The sequence below is a fragment of the Athene cunicularia genome (assembly GCF_003259725.1).
Source record: "Athene cunicularia isolate RWA chromosome 5 unlocalized genomic scaffold, athCun1 chr5_part1, whole genome shotgun sequence".
Taxonomy (NCBI): domain Eukaryota; kingdom Metazoa; phylum Chordata; class Aves; order Strigiformes; family Strigidae; genus Athene; species Athene cunicularia.
In genome coordinates, this window is record NW_020799101.1 from 17,626,857 (window position 1) to 17,650,366 (window position 23,510).

The 23,510-nt window shown below is 39.4% G+C and overlaps 1 protein-coding gene across 1 annotated transcript in view; it reads right to left on the bottom strand.

Annotated features, from left to right (window-relative positions):
• The window catches only part of LOC113480450 (ras and Rab interactor 3-like), a 169,554-nt gene that overhangs the window by 62,729 nt on the left and 83,315 nt on the right, over window positions 1–23,510 (bottom strand). Inside the window, exons 14-17 of the mRNA XM_026849256.1 lie at window positions 21,591–21,703; window positions 20,883–20,948; window positions 18,993–19,142; window positions 8,597–8,739 (exon numbers count right to left, since the gene is read on the bottom strand). Coding sequence (XP_026705057.1) covers window positions 8,597–8,739; window positions 18,993–19,142; window positions 20,883–20,948; window positions 21,591–21,703 — 472 coding nt within the window. The remainder of the gene's footprint in view (window positions 1–8,596; window positions 8,740–18,992; window positions 19,143–20,882; window positions 20,949–21,590; window positions 21,704–23,510) is intronic.

The following is a 23,510-nucleotide window of genomic DNA, read 5'->3' on the forward strand; positions in this document are numbered from 1 at the left end:
ATATTTTTGGTCTCTCTCTGTTTCTTTGGTGAATTTTCCCAAGCAGCACAAATTTTAATCCGGTTCACAAGGGGCTGTAGCTGCTTCCAGTTCTGCCCAACAGCTGATTTCACAGGACCAAGGCTTCAAAGACTGGCTTTCTCCAGAGTGCCACAGGATAGGCATACCTGAGCTGTGTGGATTGTCTAGATTTAGCAAGGTTTTCCTAGCATCCAAAAGACTGTATGTATTCAGTTGGTTTCAACAAAGCACTTGAAATTCCTCAAGGATTCATTAGCTGCACAAAAGCAGATACTACTAATTAACATGGTCAGGAGATAATTTCAAAGAGTTAGACAGGTCTTTCAGTCCTACCAAGAACAGTGTCGATCCACAGACCACAGCGAGTGATCTAGAGCAAGTATCAGCACTCCCAGCCCTCGCAGGACCATTATCTGAGCCAGAATTGCAGCCCTGCCTCAGAGAACAACTCTCAGGGTGTCACACTCCTCCTAGTCCAGGATACTGCTGAAAGGGCAGTCCACTGGCCCCACTTGAACACACTCTCAACACTTCACTTTTGCTGTTTCTCTTGCTTCAGCTGTAGAGGCTGTGTAAACACCGAGGAAGCTGCTTTAGCTCCATAATCCAGCATGGAACTCATCCACCAAAAAGAAAAGGTTGAGAACTGAAATCTGTTCCTGGCATCACCCCAAACCTAAAGGATGGCCTGGGGTAAGGCCAGGATTTAACTGCTTAACAAGGATCCCGGGGTTTGGGCTATGAAGTAAGTGACTATAATCAGTTCCATGAGCTCATGCCTCAGTCTCCCTTCCTACAGTGGCAGTACCTGCCTTCAGCTGGTTGCTGGGAGGCTTAATATTCATGAAACACCCAGAGATACTCTCATACATACAAAGGCTTTATATTAATCATGTCATTACAATTAGTGAAAACACCTTTTCTCTTTTAAAGGTACCAGTAATGCAGAAAGCAGAATTCCTTTACTCAGACATATATTCCCTGTTTATCAGAAAGGTGATGCAAAGTCTGGGAAAGGCACCCTGAGCTATGCATGTATATATTCATCTATTTGAAAAGAGCTGCATTCCATAGCACTCCCTGGCTTGTGTGCATCTAATAGAATATCTATTTAGGAAAATGTGACTAGCATAACCAGCTATGCAATGCTCACATCTGCTAATCCTTTGCTGCTCAAGTAATCATCTTCACTTGCAAAAAGATTTATACCAATTTGGGTGCAGCCGAGTGCAGCTAAGCACTCCAAACCTCTCAGGGCTGCTATCTTGAGGGAAGCATTGCCTTGATATTCCCACTCCAGGAGGGTATATTGATTCAGGAATCTCTTTTCTGGAGGTGTGTAGAATTACTTTAGATAGCTCAAAGCGGTACAAAACGGACAGAGGAAAGGCTTGTGGCTACAATATTTACCATATTGGGTGATGCTTGTAGCTTTATTATATTTGCACAGTTTAAATAGCACTGCTTGCTTGACCGCAGCTTGTTTGCAGTGCTGGTTTATCGTGTTCTTTCACACACACCAAACTTCACGGTCGAAAAACATCGCCTGAAAGCTTGCCTTGCCTCTCTGAGAAGCAAGCCCCTGACAGCTTGGGATAGATTCTGAATTCAGCCCCTCTCCAACTCCAGAGAGTTACTCCAGACTGTCACCAGGACGTAGCTCCAACACAGCCATGTGCATATTTGTGTTTTGGGGATTCCCTCTGTCAGGAGGGAGGATGGGGTTGGCCCATGTGTTCCTACACTGTAGGAGCAGATCGTGGATGCCAAACAGAGTGATGGAGGGAGAGCAGGGAGGCGAGAATCTCTGCACAAAATACAGCATACACACAAACAACCTTGTATAACAGCCCCAAGCCCCTCCCCTGCAGATAGGGTGCAGGATCGCACAAGGACAACACTTCTCTGCCCTGCATACCACAGGCAGCCCTCTCTGGCAGGAAAGTATAGAAACAGTTTGGCAGCCAGGTTTTAATCCCTGCAGACACTCTGCATGCTCTTTGGTGGATAGTACCTATGGATGCCTGCCTGCCTGTTCAAACATCTTTTTACTGCTCCTTCTCTTTGTGCAGCTAGATCAATGTCAGAGCCTGGGTGTGCCCAGCACACTTCTATCTCCCACTTTGCAGTACAGATGTGTCCTGCCCCTGTAAACACGAATTTTAGAGTAGTCCACTGCTGCCTGGCTCTACTAGAAAAGCTGTGCAAACTCATTCAAGTGGTGTGTGTGCAGAACAAGACTCAGTAATACATATCTCCTCAAGTACTTTGCTTGTCAAATTCATGGGCAGCCCCTATTGATTTCACCCCATAAGTGCCATACTATGATCCCTGCAGCCCATGGCCAGTAATTCTAGTAAACTGACCTAGCTTTGAACAAGTCCTACAGCTCTGATAACATAGTCAGTAACCTAGACCGTGCCCACCAGGACTGTAAGGGCATTGCCTCCTCTCATTCAGCAAATCCTGGAGAAGGAAGCACCTTCAGTAAATCTCTTATGTACCACCTGTGTCCAGATTTTAGGAAAGACTTTTTCTCATACAGACAGATAGGCTGGAATATTAGAATACATGTTTGAAGGTTTTTAGCATTATAAAATACCTAACAAGCACTCCACACCACTCCAGCTCAGACATCATGATCAACAAATATTTATAGCACCAAAAAATCACTTACCTGTCCACATACAACCCCCCCCCCCAAAAAAAAAAAAAAAAATTTTGCAGAAATGTAACTGAGGAAACAAAAGATTGGCAGAATTTTGATTCTTCATCCTCAAATTAAACATCCCATAAGAGTAAATTATTTTTTCCTAAAATAGACATAATTCACTGACCTGCAGAATTTCTGCTATAGATCTTGCAACTCTGAGAATCTGATGTACATACCTCCTCTGAACAGAACAGTGGTTTCCAGGCTCTTTTCCTCTAAACACCAGTATCATCTTGCCCCTACCACCTTAAAAACTTTTGCTCTGGTGATTGTAGTGCTGCTACTCAGCAATTATTCATATCTGTTACAACTGTGATAGAGGGAAGGTAACCACGAGGTCTTGACTTTTCAGTTCTTTTTTGAAAATAAGCACCATTTACTTAGGTATTTACTTATTTACTTATCTGTATTGCAATAGCATCCCAAATCCTCCCTAAGGATAAGGGCATGCTCATTGCTGGAGAGGGCCTTTACCTCAAACTGATTCTGTAATCCAATGTGCAGCTGTGGGAAATGGATGTGACTGCATCATCCTTGAGGACAAATCCATGCACAACCCCATTTCCCTAGGGGCCAGCTCCAGGGTGAACTGCCAGCCATCAGAACCCCATGGATGAAGAAGTTGGAGGAGGAGTCAGGTGGATTTTGTACTTGGTTACCAGACAAGTGACTCTGTAGGGACCAGAGCCAGTTGTGAGAGGTCACAGGAGCTCATTGGAGGTTCCATGTCAGGGAGTGGGTGGACAGAAGTTTAATTAAAGACAACTGAGTGATTTAGTCTAGCTCCTACTTGGCTCTAGATGAGGATTTACTCTGGAGATTCCACTTGAGTTACTCATGATGAAATACCACCCAACACCACAGAAAAAATTAATCTCAAAATTAGGATGAGGAAGTAATCTAGGACACAGGCTGAATTGCAGACCACTGCTTATACCAGTGCCTAGTTTGAGGCCCAAGAACTGCTACTTAATTGCCTTTTGAGCGTGACTGTGTTAACTGCTTTCACTAGATCTTGAAGGCCTTCTTAAAGCTATTCTTCTGTGGTGGAACATAGTCTTCCATTCTTGTTTTCTCAGTTTTGATCCATAACTATTCTGAAAGATAAATCTGAAGTCTTTGGCAGCATAAATACTTCAAACCTACAGAATATTATGATTTTTTTTCTAATGACCAAACATCTCAGGTTTGTAGTTATTTGTGCTTTAATTCCTCAGAAGTCCCTTCCATATAAGGCCCCAAATCAGCACAGTGATCTATGATCTAGTCGTTGCTCTGAACACCAGGGCTGCCAAGAGCAAGTCCATCCCAACACATCCCACACCCTTTGACTGTAGTACCACTCTGTACTGATGATAATATGGCAAGAGGGATTATAATCTCTCCTTGGTCTTCTAGAGAACATGTACTAAATGTGCTTTCCCCTGGTTCTTTCTAATTCTAAATCTCATAATATCTTCTTAAACACCTACATTCACTGTTATTCAATTTCAATTCCTCACAAAGGGCAACCTAAACAATCACAAACATACACACACCTTTCCCTACACAGGGGGAATACTTTTGTGATACCACTGGGAAAGTGTGATAATCTTCCAGAACATCATAGGGCTTTGATGACCATACTACCCTCTACTCACAGATACATCTGCACTAGAATTTGGTCAGTCCTTCCAAACAGCTGCATTTTCTTTCTAATTACCCTTCCAAAGAACTATTTGTTTCTATTCCCAAATGCAAGAAACCCTCGTCCCTTCCAAAATTATAATGGCTAAAGGTCTGTGATGGACAATATTTTGTCCTAGCTTCACTAAGACACTTCGGTTTCTGTGTTCTTTAGCAGGCAAGCATTTAAAACTCTGACAAGTGAATCTTCCTGCAGCTTCTTTTTTTAGCATATTGGGTGTAGGTATTGGCTTTTATGTCTCTTTTTCAGGTAATTTTAGCAATCATTCTGAGCCTCACAAGCCTATATGTTGATCTCAGAGAAGCTGCCTATATTTACTGATGGATGAGTTAAAACATAGTCCTACTGTCATTTGGAAAAATGCTAGAAAATAGATAATCTCTGAGATACCTGGACTATATACACATGGTTTGGTAAAGGATGAAGACAGTCCAAATTCGTGCCAAGCAACGCTCATAGCTCCTCTCCAGGACACACTGTTCTACCTGTACACACAGAGGAAGAGATGGAGGCACATATGTGTGTACATTTCTCAGCCTATGCTACCTTTAGCTTTGAAAGTGAATGGTACAAACCAGCACATAGACATTTAGGACAGGAAGTGAAAAACTATATTTAGCTGAAACTGTAGTAGAAAGGAGATGAGCAGAATATTGCTAACATTCATGTCCTCATTCCCGTGAACACTGGTATGAGACTGTCTGCAATGATGAGGAGTTCTCTACTCAAGGGCAACATTCCCAGTGTGGTCTATCCTCTATCAGACAAAGGGACAGTTTCCTTCTGCACTACCAGCAGTTATTACTGCGCAATGTGCTCAAAGCATCCATTAAATTTGGCAAGTAGTCACATACTGAGAAGTGCTGAAAAGGTCACATGACAAGTCAGTGTGGTTGTAAACATGCTTTTCTGTTAAATGAATTTCAGGAGATTTTTGTGTCTCTTCTCTGGATGCACTAAATTCAGGTATCTTCGGAGAGCACCTCCTTTGTATCTTTACAGTAATATCCTGATCTTGGCACAATGAATCTTGAGCACAGACATTTCCCTCCTGAAAACACCATCCCCTAGGACTGAAAAGTGTACCCCTTACACAGCAGAGATATTTGATGATACTGATGTTTCCCATTGCCCGAATTGTCCCTTTCCCACTTAAACACCCCATCTCACATGTTCTAAGTTGAAGTTTTCTTTGCGCAGTACTTTGCATTGGGTCCCAGACCTCCTGAGGTCAACAGGACTTACTCCACTGATTCAAAGAAGCTTGGATTAAGTCCTTTACAGAGGACGGCTCCTGAGGAGTTTTTAAAAATTGTTTTCTCTGTTCTAATCTGTAAACGGTGGTATTAAATTTATTTACCTCACGGCAGACAGATATGTAGCCTGGGCCAAAGAGTCATTTGATAAGAATGCTTTTGTGGTCAACAAATTATCTAAAAGCTCCCATTCGAGTAGAAGTCACGGGTTTGATAGCATGCTTACCAAAGTGGTTCTTTGGTCTGCTCTGCACAGGAGATTGGACTAGACAATCAAAACAGTTCCTTTTGAAGCTAAAATCTGTGAACCTATGAGTTGCTTCCAGATTCCTCCAATGCTTGACCTCTTTATATCTACATTCATCACATGAAATCTGTCAACTGTGATGGTGGGTTTTGTGTCAAAAAGACATTACACTGACAAGATGTACAATCATTACTTCATTAGGCAGCCTGGTGCCCCAGAAATAAGAACCACTGTAACCCATCCCAGCTACCCGAATCAGCCATTATCTCAAAGGACTATTTAATATTTGCATATTATGTCTCTGTCTCAGCTCCTGTCTGGTCTCCTCATCATCTCCTCTATATATTTGCCAGATGTTGGAATGAAGGCATATACCTTTTCATGAAACTGTGGTCACCAGGCTCAATCAGCTCACATTTCTCCAGATGTTTCGTGATCTCACCACTTATTAACGTTCTCAGGAGTTAGCCTGACTCTAGCTCAGAATTACTGGTTAAATTTCCCCGTTTCTCTCCCAACATATTTTGGAAGAATTTGATTAGATAGATTTCTACCCAACCTCTAGCTACACTTCTCCCCACATTCCTCTCTAGGGAGCTACTAACTCTGGAGGCAGATTTCTCCCCAGTGTCTTTCTGCCATTTCAGAGGTGTAAGTCAGCAAAACTTCCTTATTGATCTGCTATATGCAGAATACACCCTTCAGTCATTACTAGGAATGGATACATGGATACTTTCCAAGTTGCTAGAGTACTTTTATGACAGTTTGCATTGTCATAGTTTCTGTGAGTAAGCTTTCCCATTTAATTAATAAATATGGTGAATGAAGGTGAAATGTCAGCAATTGCTCATGCAGTTTTTGTGCACAGAACTTGAAAATCAGGTCCAAATTCTCCATTGGCAGCTTCCCTTTTGTTACCATATCTTTTGAAAGCCACCAGTTTTATCTACACATACTTTGTGAAATTGCTGCCTAATTCAATGTGACCATAACAGGAAATTAGCTATACATCACTTAGACACATTTCTAATTCTATAATGTGTCTGAGGCCACAAGGAATGCATGCTGAAGTGTAATTTTGAAGATCTTCAGCAACATTGTGGCATGTAAACAGAGAGCTAAAACTTTTTTTAAATACCTAAATTCCTTTTTGTGAGCAGAAGGTAGACTGAAAATAAAAACAATCAGTTAATGAAGTAAAAGACCATTCTGTTAAATTGTTCAGATGCTCACAAACATGAAGAACACACGAGTCATGACCATTCATGCTTCAGTATTCCTGCAACCACTTGATTTACAGTCCAAATCCAGGGTCTATGGCTCATTTACTTTCTCCTGCAACTATAAACTGAAAGTAAACCTTTGCAAGCATGTGGGTCCTTTCAGACAGACTGAGAAAGAGATAAACAGTATAAATCTTTCAGTTTCTCAGTACTTGGCATCTAAACTATCACAAATCCAGGGAATGTCTGCAAATTCTTTGGATTACCATCTACTAAATTCCTCTTCCTAGTCTACAGGGATTGGATTCTCTCAATTTTTCCTTATGGCTGTGTGATCTTTGTCTCTCAGTGTTTAACATTAAGCGGAACTGAGGAATTGTACCTTGGAACAGGAGTGTCATTGTTCTACTTACTGTAAACAACTGAACAAGGCAAAAGCAGTGACAGTTGTAATGCAGGTTCTCCCTCTGTCCCCCATACTCCTTGTATTTGGGAACAGTGCTACAGTGAAACTGTAACACACTAGCCTGTCAGCAGCAATTTTATCAAAGGGGCTGACATGCAGCACACTGACTGAAAATGCAAGTACCCCCTATCCACCTATACAGCTTCTACTGCACCCATCACAGACACATCTGGGAGCTTTTATTCATGGGAAATAGGCTAAGTGTACCAGACAGATAAGAAACACTCTTAATATCTGGTATTATATGTTTTTCCAAAGGGGATGACCAAAGGTTTCAGCAGCTATGTAATTTTCCTCTGATTGTTTTCAACAGGAAACAGAAACAGTCAGCTTCAGCATGGGCTTTATGACACAAGTGAACCTTGGGCGGATTCCAGCCTGATCCTGGAATCCCAGCAGCTGATTGTCTTCCCAACCAAAACCCATTTTCTCTCCCACTATGTTTTCTTGGGGTTCCATCCTGCAAGGTGTAGTGTCTGTTGGCCAGGAGCGAGGAAAGCCTGCAGTTTTTTCTTAGCAGAAAGCATATCTGAAGTCTGCTGGGAGCCTGTGGACAGGGTTGGTGTACCTTGGTGTGCTGGAGCTGGAGTGATCATCAGCTCATAGGGACGAGCCCTTATCCACTTCTCCCCATTTCGGTAGAAACAAAGCAGTCCTCCCAGAAAAGATTTGTCATGTTTCCAAAAGCACAGGACTCCCTTATTCTGTGCTTTGCCCTAAACTGCAGCTTGGAATTCTTCCGTCTTTTTTCCCTAAATAGCTAAAATTCAAGCTAAATAAAGGTATTGCAGTTTGTTTTCAGCTGGAACATGTTAGCTAAAGGAAATACTGTAAATTGCAGTACAGTCATGCCACATCATTGTGACAGTGTAGCTGATAACTCGGCAGACAGCTTGCAAATGCAGCTGAGAGCTCTTTGTTAAGTAGGAAAAGGAAAGCGACAGTTATTAAAGATTAGCAGTCACTAAAGATTCAGGACTTACCCTGAGTTATCCCTGGCTCCCTTGTCTCCTGCTGATGTTTTCATCATTACAGCAAACTTCAAGACACTTTGTTTCACAGTGGCTTTAGAGTTCCTTGGTACAGAAAGCAGTTCCTTTCCATCGCTGAGCAGAACCTCCACATCCTAAGGTTTTGTACTGAAGATGATATTTCAAGGGGCGGCAGGGGGAGGATGTTTAAAACCAGCTTCAAGCTCAGTAGTATCGGAGGGCAGAGGACTAAACAAGCACTGAAATGAAAGCAAACTACCAAGAAGGTCTGATTTTAGCCTCTCTTATTTCTACTTCCTGTATTTATATGAACAGGGGATTTCAGGAAGAGGCAGTCTTTGGTGGTCAAGGGTGTGTGTGTGCGTGTGTGTGTTATAAAGCCCTATTAGGAACGAAGGCAGGTTAACCTTATTAGAAAGAAGGGCCCTGAGCCTGTCAGCTTATTTGTTTCTCTAACTTAAGTAAGTTTTTGGGAAAATTGTTTTACAGACTACAGGTATCTCAGGAGGCAACTGAGCATGGTGAACTTTGTAAAGGATTTTATAAGGCAGCAAGGCAGTAAGTCTCCATCTGCAAATTCCTGAAGCATGTGTATTTCTATTGCTTGAGTAACTGGAACCAGATGGAGCTTGGAAACCTTTATATTTACACAGGACCTGAGAAAATGAAATGTCTAACACTCACAGAGCTCACAGAGGACAGTTTTGCAAAAAAATTCCCAGTTAAAGCAAAAGCTAGTGATAAGGTTGTAAGACTACTAGTAAAACTGTTCATTAACAGTTATCTGTGCTGTGAAGCTCCAGTCAGTCTCAGAGCACATTTGACCTGGAGTTATTTAAGTGGTCGAGTAGTGTTTGCTGTACTGGAAACCTGACTGAATATAGAACCGGCTGGAGACTGAGAGATGTGCTGTTAGACAGGGCTGATGGCCCTCCTATTTGGTGGCCCTATTGTTATGGACATATTTGATGTTAGAAGAATACATAATGGAAAAAATAAGGCAGATGTATGAAGCAGAGGCAAAGGAAAGCAACTGTATGGAATGGAGAGGGAGACAAAGGTAACTTTTTGTCCCTTTTATCTTTAGGAATTTATAAGCTTTCTAAGAGTAACTAGGATGCCATGAAGCCCTCAGCAGAAATGGAATGACAGGCAGCTGCCAGTGTATCAGCACAAGTGATATGAACTCAGTGTAGAACACAGAGGCAATTCTGCTGGCACTAAGCTAGGGAGAGTCAGAAGGAAGGACCTCTATGATTATCTAGTCACACCTTCTGTGTAACACAAGACAAACTTTTCTCAGGGGCTTTTTGATCAAGCCTGTAACTTCTGTTGCCATTAGAAAATTTATCTTCTAGCTTTCAGGAGGATTTCTCTTAGAAAATCAAAAGTCTGACTGAATGGCTGCATGGTGGAAAATTTATTACCCTTCTGTGTAAGGTGTCTTAGTGCTTAATGGATAATCTTTAAATTCACACCTGATTTCTGCCTTGACTGGTCTAGTTTTAAATTTTCAGCTACTATATCTCATAATGCTCTTTTCTACTAAGTTAAGGAGCTTTTTTCTCTAACTCATGTAGTCATTTCCAGTCGACAATGAACTCATTCAACACAGAATTAAGCCCTCTTAGACAAACTAGTTGGCTGAGATCTGCTCAACTGTAAAGGTGTGCTGCTTTGCATGGACCTGCCCAGATGGGGGAAATCTGTGTTCACACAAATATGCAGCCATCCTAGGCAAAGGCCTAAGATTTTGTAAATGCAGAACATCAGTTTTCAGAGAGTGTTAGGCATTTACGAAGATGTTAGGGAAGAAGAAACAAAAGGACTAGAACTATTAACAGGACCCAGGAAATAAAATGGCAAAATTACAGAATACAAAAATCCAGTATAGTGGTGCTATTTCAGTTTCACATGATTTGAGAGCAGCTCATTTTTTTTGGTTGGGTTTTTTTCACTAAATCTTTCACACTATTTGCAATTTAAAGAATGTAGTTTCAGGAATAAGAAGTTTGAAATTAATTTTGTTAAAGATATTGACCAATCTTCACGAAAAAATCTCACATTTTTTCTGCAAAATGTTTAGTATTTCTGGAACATAGTTAAGTATTTCTACAAAATATTTAAAATATGAAGACAAATTTTAACACAGAAAAATTTTGTCCAAGCTTTGCTGGTTGTTTTTTTTAAGCCAGAGACAGGTCTAGAATGTGACATTGTGTTCTAGTAAAAGGCTTTGAAGTAAACAATTATACAAAAGTTAAGTGACAAAATAATATCCAGTTACTGCAAAATATTGCTTCTCTCCAACAGATCCAAGCCGATGGGGGAATCCTTTTCTAGGACTGATTCACCTTTTCCATCTGAAGTCACAGGATGTTGCAGCCCTTTTTTTTATCTTTATGCAGCTGAATTGGAAAGGTTTAAAAGTGGCTTATGGGGAAGCCCTTAAGTACAACGAGTGCTTTGGCTATAATTTCATCATATGCACAGATTATACGACAGTTCTGCTTCCACACAGCATGAAGCAGCTGCATCTATAATATGGCATGATAATAGCCCATAGGAATTGTCATGCCTATTGTGTCACTAATCCATAGATTATGTGCCTTTTATAGAGCCTATTATATAACAGATCATGATGGGTCATCATGTCAAACCTATGGGGGATTTTAATCCTAAAGAAGAGGTACTTTCCACATTCAGATTTTGATTTTTAAAAGTTAATTCTGTGTGTAAGAAGGAATCGTTTCCTTTCCTCAGTTTAGAAAAAGTTAGGGTTAGCCTAATATATTCCAAAGAATTAACCCTTATACAAAAATCAAAGAATGCAGGATACCCCTTTTCTCCACTTCACAAGGAATCTTCTGTAGATGCACAAAACCCACAGTGGTTAATGACAGGTTTATACAGCAACAGGGATTCCAAAAGCATGCCTTGTGGTTAAGGAAAATAAGACCAAGCTTTGTTTTAACTTGTATCTCCTGGTAGTAAACTGGCTAGGAGTATTCATGAGAAGACTCTTGTCTAATGAAATTGTTAATATACCAGCACGAGACAATGTTAACTCTTAGCTCCTCTTTTTCCAAGAACTGCATTTAAAAGCTTTTTGTCAGCCCAGAACTGAGTGTACCAGAGACTATGTACATACACCAGTGGTCATCACAGACCCTGAGGTAGACTATGGGGATGTTGGAAATGGGCAGTCTATGCTAAGAGGGATTATTCCTTCTCTTCACGGTATGTGCAGAGCTGAGGTAACTGGGAAAGTAGTACTGTGTGGCTTTTGGACTTTGCTTCCATCCCCTCTAATCAGCATCCAGTATTCAGTGTGAGCCTGCTCCATACCACTGTACCATGAGACAAAGCAGCCAAAATGGTGTTGATCAGGGTGTTTCTGAGACAGCCATAATTGTTTCTGGATCAGTGCCTCTGTACAGCAAACTGTGTTATCTGAAAGCCATACATTCTAGTCCCAAATTAGCAAATAGTATGTTTCAGTATTCTTGTGAATCAAACACATACACTTAACTCACCCCAAATAATGTCTTGATCCAAGTGATACTCCCTGGAAAAGACGAAAATGTGGGCCTTCTGTCATTCAGTTCAGCAGAGTCCAGATTTCACCAAGAAAGATCAGGCACATATCCTAGCTGGGTCCTGAAATTTTAGATTTTCAACAATAAATATGAGAATGTTTCACATGTTCTCATCATCTGAGGAAAAACCCAGCACTCTAGTTGTTTATATAATTTATTGATAGTGTACATATCTTTATATAGTGCATTACAATACTGACTGCTATAATCTTTTATAAATGCTGAATTAACTTTTTTAAAATTTTATTTTCACAACAAAAATAATCAAATGTCATGCCAACATTTTGTAACAAATTATCACATTAAATCCACCTGGATCTCATGACATATTTATCTGTACAAAGGACCCCATATCACAGAGCATTCACAGTGCATAAGGTCACAGTCATTGAAAAAATAAATAACATGTTAAATAGATTTCTGTTATTTACAGTTTACAAACCCATCCCTTTCTGTTTTCAAAGTAAGCAGTTCTAGAAAGTTTTCAGAATATTTAAAGAGGTACTGCACCTCCTAAGGGTGCACTGCAAATGTCTGCAAGTATGAAACATAGGGAGTTTGAAAAGGTTCATGAGTTATTTCAGTGATCATAAATGATTTTAAACATATTTTTTTTTTTTTTTTGCAACGGAGGAGATAGTCGGAGCCAAATTCTACTCTCAGTTCCACTAATACAAATTTGTACCAACTACCAGGACATTAATGAGCACTGACACTACCCCCAGGAACATGACTGCAAGAATTTGGTCATAACTTTGCTGCAGTTTCAACCATTTGAAACATAGATGCTGCTGGGGAAGCAGATTTACAAGTGTTCTTTGCATACACAATTGGTATATGAATGAAGGCCATAATCTTGCTGTAAAATCCCTCTTAAAGGATGATCTTAGTTCCTATTAGAATTTCTAGAGATTATACCTGTCTGTTTTTGATACATTCTGCTACCTTTAGATTTTGTCACAATCCTCTATTGCTAAAAATCAACCTTTAGATTTGTCTTTCAAGTTTACCACGACCATCTCAGTGATAAGACGGCAATGATTGCTTACATTCTTTGTGCAAGTAAAAAACCAAAAATAAATGTAATTAAAATTCAAACTGGTAATTCTTCTAAGAAAATATCCAGATGACATTAGTTTCCCATAATCATTCATTTATTGCAGGCAGTGTACTGTATGTCAGAAGTATGGTAGCAAGCAGAACAACATGATGTACAAATTGTCACAATCACTATACATCTCAGCCTGTGGAGAAGGAGCTACATGTATCTCATATTTCAGGACAGGGATGTATAGGATTTCACAGCTTTCTCTGGGGAGAAAACATCAGGATCCCACATGGGGAAATGTAAGAAAAGTGTATGTTCAAGCTATTCAAAAGGAGGTTTTTAAACATGTACATAGTAGCTCAGAAACTGGAATGCACATGTCAGCTGAACCACATTCTTCTCTTCAGCAGAACATTGATCGCTTGCATACAGACTTTTCAGAACAGTTCAAGAGAATAATAAAGGGTTTGGTACAGAATTGCTGGAACTAAATGCTGTCATTTACCCATGTAACCATCATATAAATCTCACCACCCAAGAAAATGAAAAATCTAGAGTTCAGACTCAAAGAAATAGAAAGGAAATTGTGTAGTAAATTCAAGAGCTGCAGAGATTTTCTTCTGAGTGCTTAAACACAAATAACTGAGAGATCTGAGGCTTGCAATGACAGAACATTATGCTTAAAGGTGATGCATTTCAGCTAGGAAGATTCTTTGGTTTCACCTGGCTATCAGTGTTATTTTAGTGTCTGTTTCATATTATGTTAGGTCTGATCTTTCCTTGGCATGAACAATCAGGCAGTATTTACACAGCTTAAAGCACTCTTCCAAAAACATCTAATGGTAGGATGCAAACAAATGTCATTACAATTGCAAGAAATCCAAGGAAGGAAGACAACAAAACTCATGGGGGATTTGTGCAACTAGAGCAAACATGTAATAGAAACAAGTGTGTGTAATTAAAGCACAGTCACAAAGGAAATAAAAGACAGAATAGAAATCTTCTTTATAATTGCTAAGTATTAAACTAGTAAAGACCTATTCCATTTGTTTACATGTTGAGAGAATGTTTACAAATAGAATCTAAACCCACAAATTAATTATATGTTTGTTACAGCTGCAGCAAGCATATAAAAATAAAATAAAATTGGCACGCCAGTGACTGAGCCAGGAGAAAGATGGTTGACTATGCTGTACCTGTTGGGAAGACTTAAGGTGTTCTTCTAGGCTAGACTTCAGCCCAGAGAGCAGCCCTTAGAGCATCCTATAGTCGTTATGATAACCAGAACTGTACCTTTTTAGATTTAGACATGTGGATCCTGAGCCTGAAATCTTTACTCAGGCAATACTTTCCATGAATCAGTAGGATTCAGAGCACCAGAAGCTGGACTTCCATCACACAACTTTATAATGCAGTACAATTGTTATCATATATAAATGGAATCAGAAACTGCTGAACTCAATGGAAACACTCTCACTTGCTCACTACAGACAAGATTGCACCCTGTCTGTAGGGTCTATGTGGGACTGTGCTACTCCAGTGGAACTGCAGTGGAAAACAGCTGCTAAAAGTTCTCCTTGGCCAGCTGTAATGCAGTTTTGTTCCTGCTTGTACACCAGGGCAGATGCACAGTTTTGAAGTCTGACAAAGAACCAGCTCTCTTATTTATAAGAGTAGAAATACAAAGGAGTATCAGCAGAGCAGAAGTCCACAGATTCTGGCCAAACCTTTTAATTTGGGGAAGAAATAAAATCTTTAGACTACAAAGCCATAAAATATTACAAGACCTGAATATGACAGAAAACCTAGAAACCATGCTCTGCTGTCATCTTAGGACACAATCCAGCAAGGCACTTGGATATATGCTTAGCTTTAAGCATGGAATCAATCCTACTGAAGTGAAGCTTTGCTGGATATGGGATATCTTTTTTTCTGAGTTGTATTACTTTTCAGTGTTAGTATGCTGGCAATTTTCAGATCACAGTAACAGTTTTCCCTCTCACATCCACCAGCTTTCTTTTCACTCAAGCTTAACATTAACTTATACAACATTGTGACATACATTCCAAACTCAGCCAGCTAACTTTTGCAATGATTAGTACAAAAAAATGGATACAAAATTCTACAGACATAATCTGAACAGATGCAATATAGAACTGTACTAGTTGCAGAGAGAAGCACAAATCACTCCTTGATTGGAAAAATGGCAAAATTTGTAGTGGTTTTGTGACCACATGAGCAATTTTTTTATATATATATACATGTGAAAGGCACTAGTCCGCTATTACTTGGCAATAGCCTCCTGAATTGCTGATATATTCTGATGTGGGTTTATCTGACATACAATTTGTCAATCAGATCTTTCTCAGGCCATTCAGTTTATCTGCATGGCTTGGTCTATAACCGCCATCTTTATTTATTTATTTAAGCATATGGATGACAACTACACAGGGACTCTTTAAACTGCTTCATATGACTGTGTGTCATCAAGGCCCTGATACAGCATCTAATAATTCTTTGGCAATACATCCTGGTCATGTGGGGTAGTGTCAGAGGAGATTCACACAAATGCTATTTGTAATTATAACCATGACATGATACCTGTCTCACAGCATAGATAATATGCATATGAGACCACCTCATGAAATGCCGCATAGAATTCAATATAAAATGTCCTGAAGTGGGTCTATGTTCTGGGGAAGGCTACAGATGACAGGACCAGCCATGCAATTTAAGGTCAGTATTATCTTCTGAGACAGTCTCTTGCTGCAACAGAAACTCTGATTTTCTGGAGGAGGTCTAGGGAGACTTTATAGTGGATTCCATTACATAAAGGGGGCCTACAGAAAAGACAGGGAGGGACTCTATCAGGGATTGGAGTGATAGGACAAGGGGTAACAGTTTTAAACAGAAAAAGGGTAGGTTTAGTTCAGATGTAAGTAAGAAATTCTTTCCTGTGAGGGTGGTGAGACACTAGCACAGGTTGCCCAGAGAAGCTGTGGCTGCCCCCTCCCTGGCAGTGTTCCAGGCCAGGTTGGACGGGGCTTTGGCCAACCTGGTCTAGTGGAAGGTGTCCCTGCCCATGGCAGGGGGGTGGAACTGGATGATCTTTAAGGTCCCTTTCAACCTAAACCATCCTATGATTCTATGACATTCAATTTAGGCAGAATAATTCTAAATGATGTCTGACGGATTCATGGCATTAGCAAACACCATTTCATGCATATTTGGGCTGGGGATCAGCTGCTACAGAACAGATTGTTGCCCCTAGTTTTCTAAAGTTGAAAAATATGAAGGTACAGTAAAATTTGCTAGGTCTGGCACTGTAAACATTGATGCCCTCATCACTGTCAACTCAGCTGATTGCTAGGCATTCAAAACTAGATTTTGGAACTACTCTTCTGTCATGTAAAGACATCTGAGTTGCCTGAACTGTGAACAGAGGAGCAAATGTTTGCTTGGAGACAGGTAGTTCTCCAAGCCCACCCAACAGCAGAATATAGGAAAAAAACATTTACTCAGCCTCTCTCTCTGCTCCTTTCAGCCTCATATCTAAGCCATCACAAGTTTTTCAGCAGCAAACTGTCCTCCTGAAAGACAGCAGAGAGTAAGACTAAAGAGGGATGCTCCCACAGTGGTGCAGCAGTATGCTGCATCTTCACAGCCTTTCTGCATATAAAGATGACTATGAATTCCATCTCCTCAGCTTTACACTGCAGCAAAAATATCTTGAATGCCTGGAAATGGGGCCACTGGCATACTTGAGCTCAAATGTGCTTACTGTCATGCTTGCCTATTCAATAAAGCATTTTGATAATGCTGTATTTGTTGCCACCTTTAGGACTGGCTACTTTAACTATGTAACTACTTAATTAAGGTGAAAAACCCTAAATGGGTACAAATACTGACATTCATAACAAAGTTGTAAAGCAAATAACATGTTGCTCTTCTTTCCTTAGGATTACATTGAAAGGATCCAATTCCTAGAAAAATTCAACAGCAGAATACATTACTTAATTTGTACCAAAATAGTTTTTTAAATAGCCTTAATTGTAAACACATTGCCTGGCGTAAACAGTATTATGCATGTGAGCTGGCTAGACATAATTATTTATCATATATGTCAAAATAAGGAATTTTCTGAATAAGAGTATATTTGGTAAGGTTTTGTAGGATATCCTCATTGACACAAAAATGGGATTTTTTATGTATAGTTTTAAGTGCAAAATATTAATATATTTTAAAATGCATCAACTGTTACTTGGTAGATTTGTTTTGGTTTATAAACATTAAAAAAATTAAAAAATCTATGTATAAAATTAACTGTGCTTCTTTAGAAATTTTATGTGATCATTCACATACAGTTTTAAAATATTTTTAAAGTCAGTAGCAATTCAAAACATACTGTCTCAGTGATTTGCAATCATATGACTGCTACAGTGTGGAATGTTACCCATTATTTTTAATACTCTGATCAGATCTTGCTGTTAGTTACATCCAGAGTAATTCCTTGTATCAGATTTATGCTGGTTGAAAGGATATCAAAACTTGGCTTATACCGGGGGTTAAAAAGAAGTATACCATGCTTCAAAACTTGCATGCAATCAAATCAAGGACCATAATCTTTTGACAGACTTGCTTTTGTTTAGGTGTTTCTTATCTGCACTGCTCAGTGTCAAACACTCATCTTCATTAAACTTCTGGGAATAAATAAAAAAATGGAGATTACACCAGTTTCTTGACTGATGATATAAACTCCTTCCTCCTACCCATCAGATCAAATCATAATCAGGGTGAGGTTTGTTGTAAGAAAGTCTGGATTATGTTCAGATACTACTCTCAGCTGATAACAATAACTGATAGTTACTGAGCACCCAGTTATATTTTATTTGTTTAGTTTCTTCTAAATTTACACAATGGGCATACAAGGGCCAAAGCAAAGTTTTTTTTGTGGTGTAATCCACAAATGTTAGTTTATATATATGTATACAGCATTCCTCATTAACGGTAAAACCTATTTTTCAAGTAAGAATTTCTGCATGTAATTCTCTTCTTCAGTATGCAGATACTCTGACTTTTAGTGTGCATCATCACAAGTGATACAACATAAAACCATTTCCTCTTCCTTCTCTGCCACATTGTTCATGTTCACTGAAAGAGTGGTAAATATTCCACACTGCCATTCCAAACCATCAGTCCAGTTCCTCTATACGCAGAGCACTTGAAGGGGGAAATGATGTCCTCAACAGTGCATGCCATGATATGTGCCTTGGGACTTTCTGGTCCTGTAGTTGAGATATTTTGACTGAGCCAAGAATAGTTCTGAACTTGCCTCTTATCCTTCCGTGGAAAGTAAATGTCAAAACCAAAAGAACGATAAAGATTTTTCTCCCATCCTTTTGCTAACCTTGGTGGTGGTGTTGATTGTCTGCAAAAGGAGAATGAAAACCACAACAGAATGTCCCAGAAATGGGTCATTTTAGAGTTCTGTATAAGATCCACACAGCTTTATGACTGAGCAGCAATATCCAAAAAGGAGGAAAATGCTTTGGTTGCCTTGAGCTAGCATGTTAAAAGAAAGGTATGCTTTCCTTCCACACAGGTAAAAGTGCTTGTTAGCTGAGGAAGCAGGAACGACACTCAAATTACTGATGGAAGAAGATAGAAATGTGAAATGCCTCCTGTCATTTACAGCACATGTAATCAGAAGAATTTCAGTCTCTCTCCTTTTTGTGGTTTAAAGTTCTTCTCGGCACATGGGGAAGTTGACAAAGGTGAAGACATTAAACTCTATCAATATAGAGAAACACAGGAAAATGGCATAAAGAAACAAGACGTAGATGCCTAATTTCCTGTCCAGTTTCCACTTATTTACATGGATTCCAAACACCTGCAAGCAAACAAAGTGTTAGTTAATTAAGCCCCAGTGTAGACTTTTGGAAACAACCATTATAAGCCAAAAATGAGTCTCTTGAATTAAGAGATCCTGAATGAAGATAAAAAAAAATATTCTCTAAATTTTATAGTTTAAAAAGGCAACATACATTTTTCTGGTCAAGAAAATTCATGTAAAAGCCCAAACTAAGAACTCAAACTCTGGCCTGACTCTCAGTTGTCCTAAGATCCTTTCACAAAATATTAAATGAACCCACTTTGAGGCCCCTTCACAAGTTCTTTACGTAACTGAGAAACAGGCTCCTAGGTGCTCAGTCTCAGTATGTGGTACATTTTCAGTAATGGGGAACGTTCTAGTCAGGCAGCACTCCTTCACTGATTCAGTATGAACTAAAGGAATGCACTGAACTACATGAATGCTTCTCCCTCCAGTGTTCCCCTACAGATCCTTTATGTCCCAGTAGTATACCAGCGCCTAATGTTCATTCTTTCAACAGCTTCAGAAGAAGTGATTTTTTTGATGTTTTGCTCAGCCACAACTAAGGAGAGCTACAAGTTACAAGTAGCAAAGCAATGAACTCCTCACAAAGACATCTATTTTCAGTGGTGTTGAGTGTCTCTGAATTATTATTTGTTTTGCTCAAATCTCTCCACTGAATTTTGCTAGGAGGGTCTGTGTGAATTGGGGTAGCCATCAGAACAAATGAGACAGTAATAAATGCTTTAAGCTCAGGTGATACAGCTTCTGCTATGAAAAGTCTCTCTTCGGGAAAACAGAAACAGCTAGCATAGAAACACATCCTTTTTCCGAAGTGCTGATTACCAATATGCATGCAGCGACATCAGATACAATTGTCTACAGAACATCTTTGCGGTTTCACAGGCACTGTGCAGTACGACAGAACCAGAGATAAGAAAAGAACAAGCTCCCAAAGCTTACGCATCAAATGCGTTAGGAAGTCAGTGGCAGAGTGAACAGCCCTGGTCATTCTATCATTTAAGTTGTGCACAGGTGATGTGGAGTTTTGTAAGACTTAGTCATGCAATAGTGTGAAATCTCCAGTGATAATCCCCTCCTTTACAGAGCCTCCACAGGCAGTCAGTAAAAGACATTAGTATAAGTGGATATTTTTATACCTTTGGGATATGATTCTTCCCACAGAGGGTTCCCTGAGAGTCAGCAGGATCAGACCTTAAGTACCAGCAAAATTGACTTTTGAAACAGAATTATTGTTTCACCTTAACAAGTCATATATTACAAGGGTGTCTTATGCTGAGTGACATTTAGCATGCCCATTCAAAGTTCTGAGGTTCATACCTTCACACACTAGTCTTCATTAAGGGTTTTGGCTATGGCATTTGATTAGTCCAGGCTAGTTTTGTAAAAGAGACACAGGCAAAAGGTGATGAAGCATACCTGGGTCTTGTCCCAACATAGAGACAGGCCTAGGGTATGCGGCTAGACAAAGGGGCAGAGAAGTATTATCGGATCTCACAATTTCAACACTGCCCCAGGGGGACCTACATGTATACAGCATCTGTTGCACCAATTGTAAGATTTCAGTCCTCATCAAGGACAATGGTAGCTCTCCAACTCATGGTATTGCTAGAATGATACTTTACAAGAATCAGTGCTTTAGGAATAATAAGTATTTCCATTTTGTCCTTCTATATTATGTAAATAACTAATTAAGTATTTTGCAACTGGCATACTTGGAGACACTCAAATACTTACAGTAAGTGCCACTGATCCTAGCAAGAGTGCAACTGAATAGACCAGTCCTTTGCTGTTAATCTTAACCTGTGGGAATTAGAGGAGAGATTTTCTAAATTCTCAGCATATAATAATTGTGCTTGGCAGATCAGAAATCAATTTATTGATCTATGGTCCACCTTCTGTTTTGAATAGAAACTGATTTACACATTTTAAACTATGCAAATCCATGACAGATTTATCATAATGAAGAACGGGAAGGCTAAGGAATCAAAACAAATTTATAAGTAATCCCACCACCATAAGAAAAACATTCAACATTTATAATGGATATTATGTTAAAAGAGTCTCAGGAGAGAGAGATATATGCTGTTATTCTCATCTTACAGCCAAAAATACTAAGGTACAGGAAGACACACTGGTGTGCTTGAAACTCCGTAGTGAGAAAATAACAGAGCCAATGAACAGATATCCATGGCGCTATTTTTCTGTTATACAGTATAATGTACTCCAGTTGACAAACTAGGAATTAATTGCAGCTTATGGAAGAAGAATTGCTTCCTTAACTCCTGGTTCCTTGGCAAAGAAATAACACCTTACTTAGCAACCAATAACATTCTTGGCAGGTTGTTGCTTTCTTTCCAAAAATTTATTTGCATACCTTCTTTTTAGGATATATTTTTTTAAACAGACGAAAATAACAAATTAAAGACTTGCAGGTATACATACAGTTGATCCACAATCAATCGCCATGGTCTGCAAACCCCATGGAATGCCAAGGCCCACCAGAATGTCAAAGACATTGCTTCCTATTGTGTTGGATACGGCCATGTCACCAAGGCCTGCAGAGAAAAAAAACACAACTCCTGGGTAAAAATAAAATATAGGACCATTACTCTGTGTACTAGAGGAAATGATCTGCATTGAACCAAGCCCCATTGGGCTGGCAAGAGTATTTGAGGTAGGGAGACAATTTCCATAATCTTTGCATGACTTCTAAAAAAAGTGTGCAAAAATTGATCACTCCAACTACACCTTCCTTGTGTCTTGGAGAGTCTTTACTCTGTGTGTGGTACCCATTCAGCATCTGAGTTCAATGCCAATTAAAAAAAACAAGCCTTGTTCTAGGTAGTCTGCAGCCACAGGGAACTTGGAGATTACGTACTGTATTTAGCATGTGGTCATGTGGCCTTTATCTCATGTGAATGATGAAAAGTGATCCTGAAAAGAACCCAACCAGATGGTAGTCAAAGACATTAAGCACTTCTGTGGGGCTTAATCAGAAATAATTTCACTTCAGGAACAATAAAATGCTATAGGAAAGGAAAAAACAAAGTGAATGGTTGTGAAGTCCCTAGGCATTGCTCAAAATCCACTTCTAATGCTCATCACTGTCTGGCATCTCATTCTGCAACAATATCAATGGATGTGAGGAAAGCAGACCTCTTCTCTGTGCTGGCTAATTTCCCTTAGGCACTGGCCTAACTATTGAATTACTTCCACAAAGTAAATCCTGGAAAGGAAGAGGAACTCTGATGTAAATGGGACATGTCCCACAAATACTTTGAGAGTACAGAGTGGAGATAGACACTACCACACCAGAAGTACTGTGTCCTCTTGCAGGAATCTGCTGAGAGAAAGGTTATGCTTTGGATCCATATTATGGTAGTGTCTGTCTCTCCTTTTTAGATACTTGTCTGCAATCTGTCAGTAAAAATCTCTCTCGAATCCAAGTAGTGCAAAGTCCCTGTATTGTCTTTGAGAGGATGGGGCTGCTTATTGCCAAACTACTGCTTACCTTCACTTTCAGAGAAACAATCCTACACTAGTTTTGCCTAATACTAAAGAAGAACCAATCTAAAGAAGCAGCCTGTTCATTTTAAAATGTAACATGTTTTCCTTCTGTTCTTGCAAAAATCTGTTCGCTTTAATACTACATATGGAAAAGTAATTTAGTAGGAATGTGGTTCCATAAGAATTCTGAATACTTTTTTGTACAGCTTTTTGTGAGATTTTCCTGCACACAACAAATAATACAACATGGAAAATTAAATATTTTAATTTATTTTTTTTTTAAATCAAGCAACATTCAACAGCAATACTCCTATCTCAAAGCTTCTAGTACTTAATTTATCACTTTACAACCCTTGTTGCGGGAGATCTCATTGTCTGGAAAAAAAAAAAAAAGAGAGAAGACCAAGGAATTGGAATACTGGAAAAGAATACAATTAGGAACTTTTCTTATTCTACTGCAGTATAGGAGATCATACTGTCAGGTTTAATGTTTTTCAACAACAGGAAGGGATGTGGCTCCCGGTATTTCTCAAGTAGGAAAGGAAATGTAAAGAACTTTAATCAAAACTTAAAGATACATGAGAAAGCCTTTGACAATTTCAATTGGAAAGCTGGTGAGGACATAGCTGACATTTATCTAAAACCCTTTCCAGTGCAGCTATCCATACATCCCAGTGGGAAAGAGGTCTGCATTGGGATGAGCAACAGCACTCACCTGGAGCAACATCACTTCTGCCAGGTCCTCTTAGACCACTTCCCTGGGTTCCAGGGGTCTTCTAGGAATCAGTATAAGTTTTACATGGACAAGTGCTGGTCAGCATATATTTTTCAATATAGTTTTTAATAGCTGATATT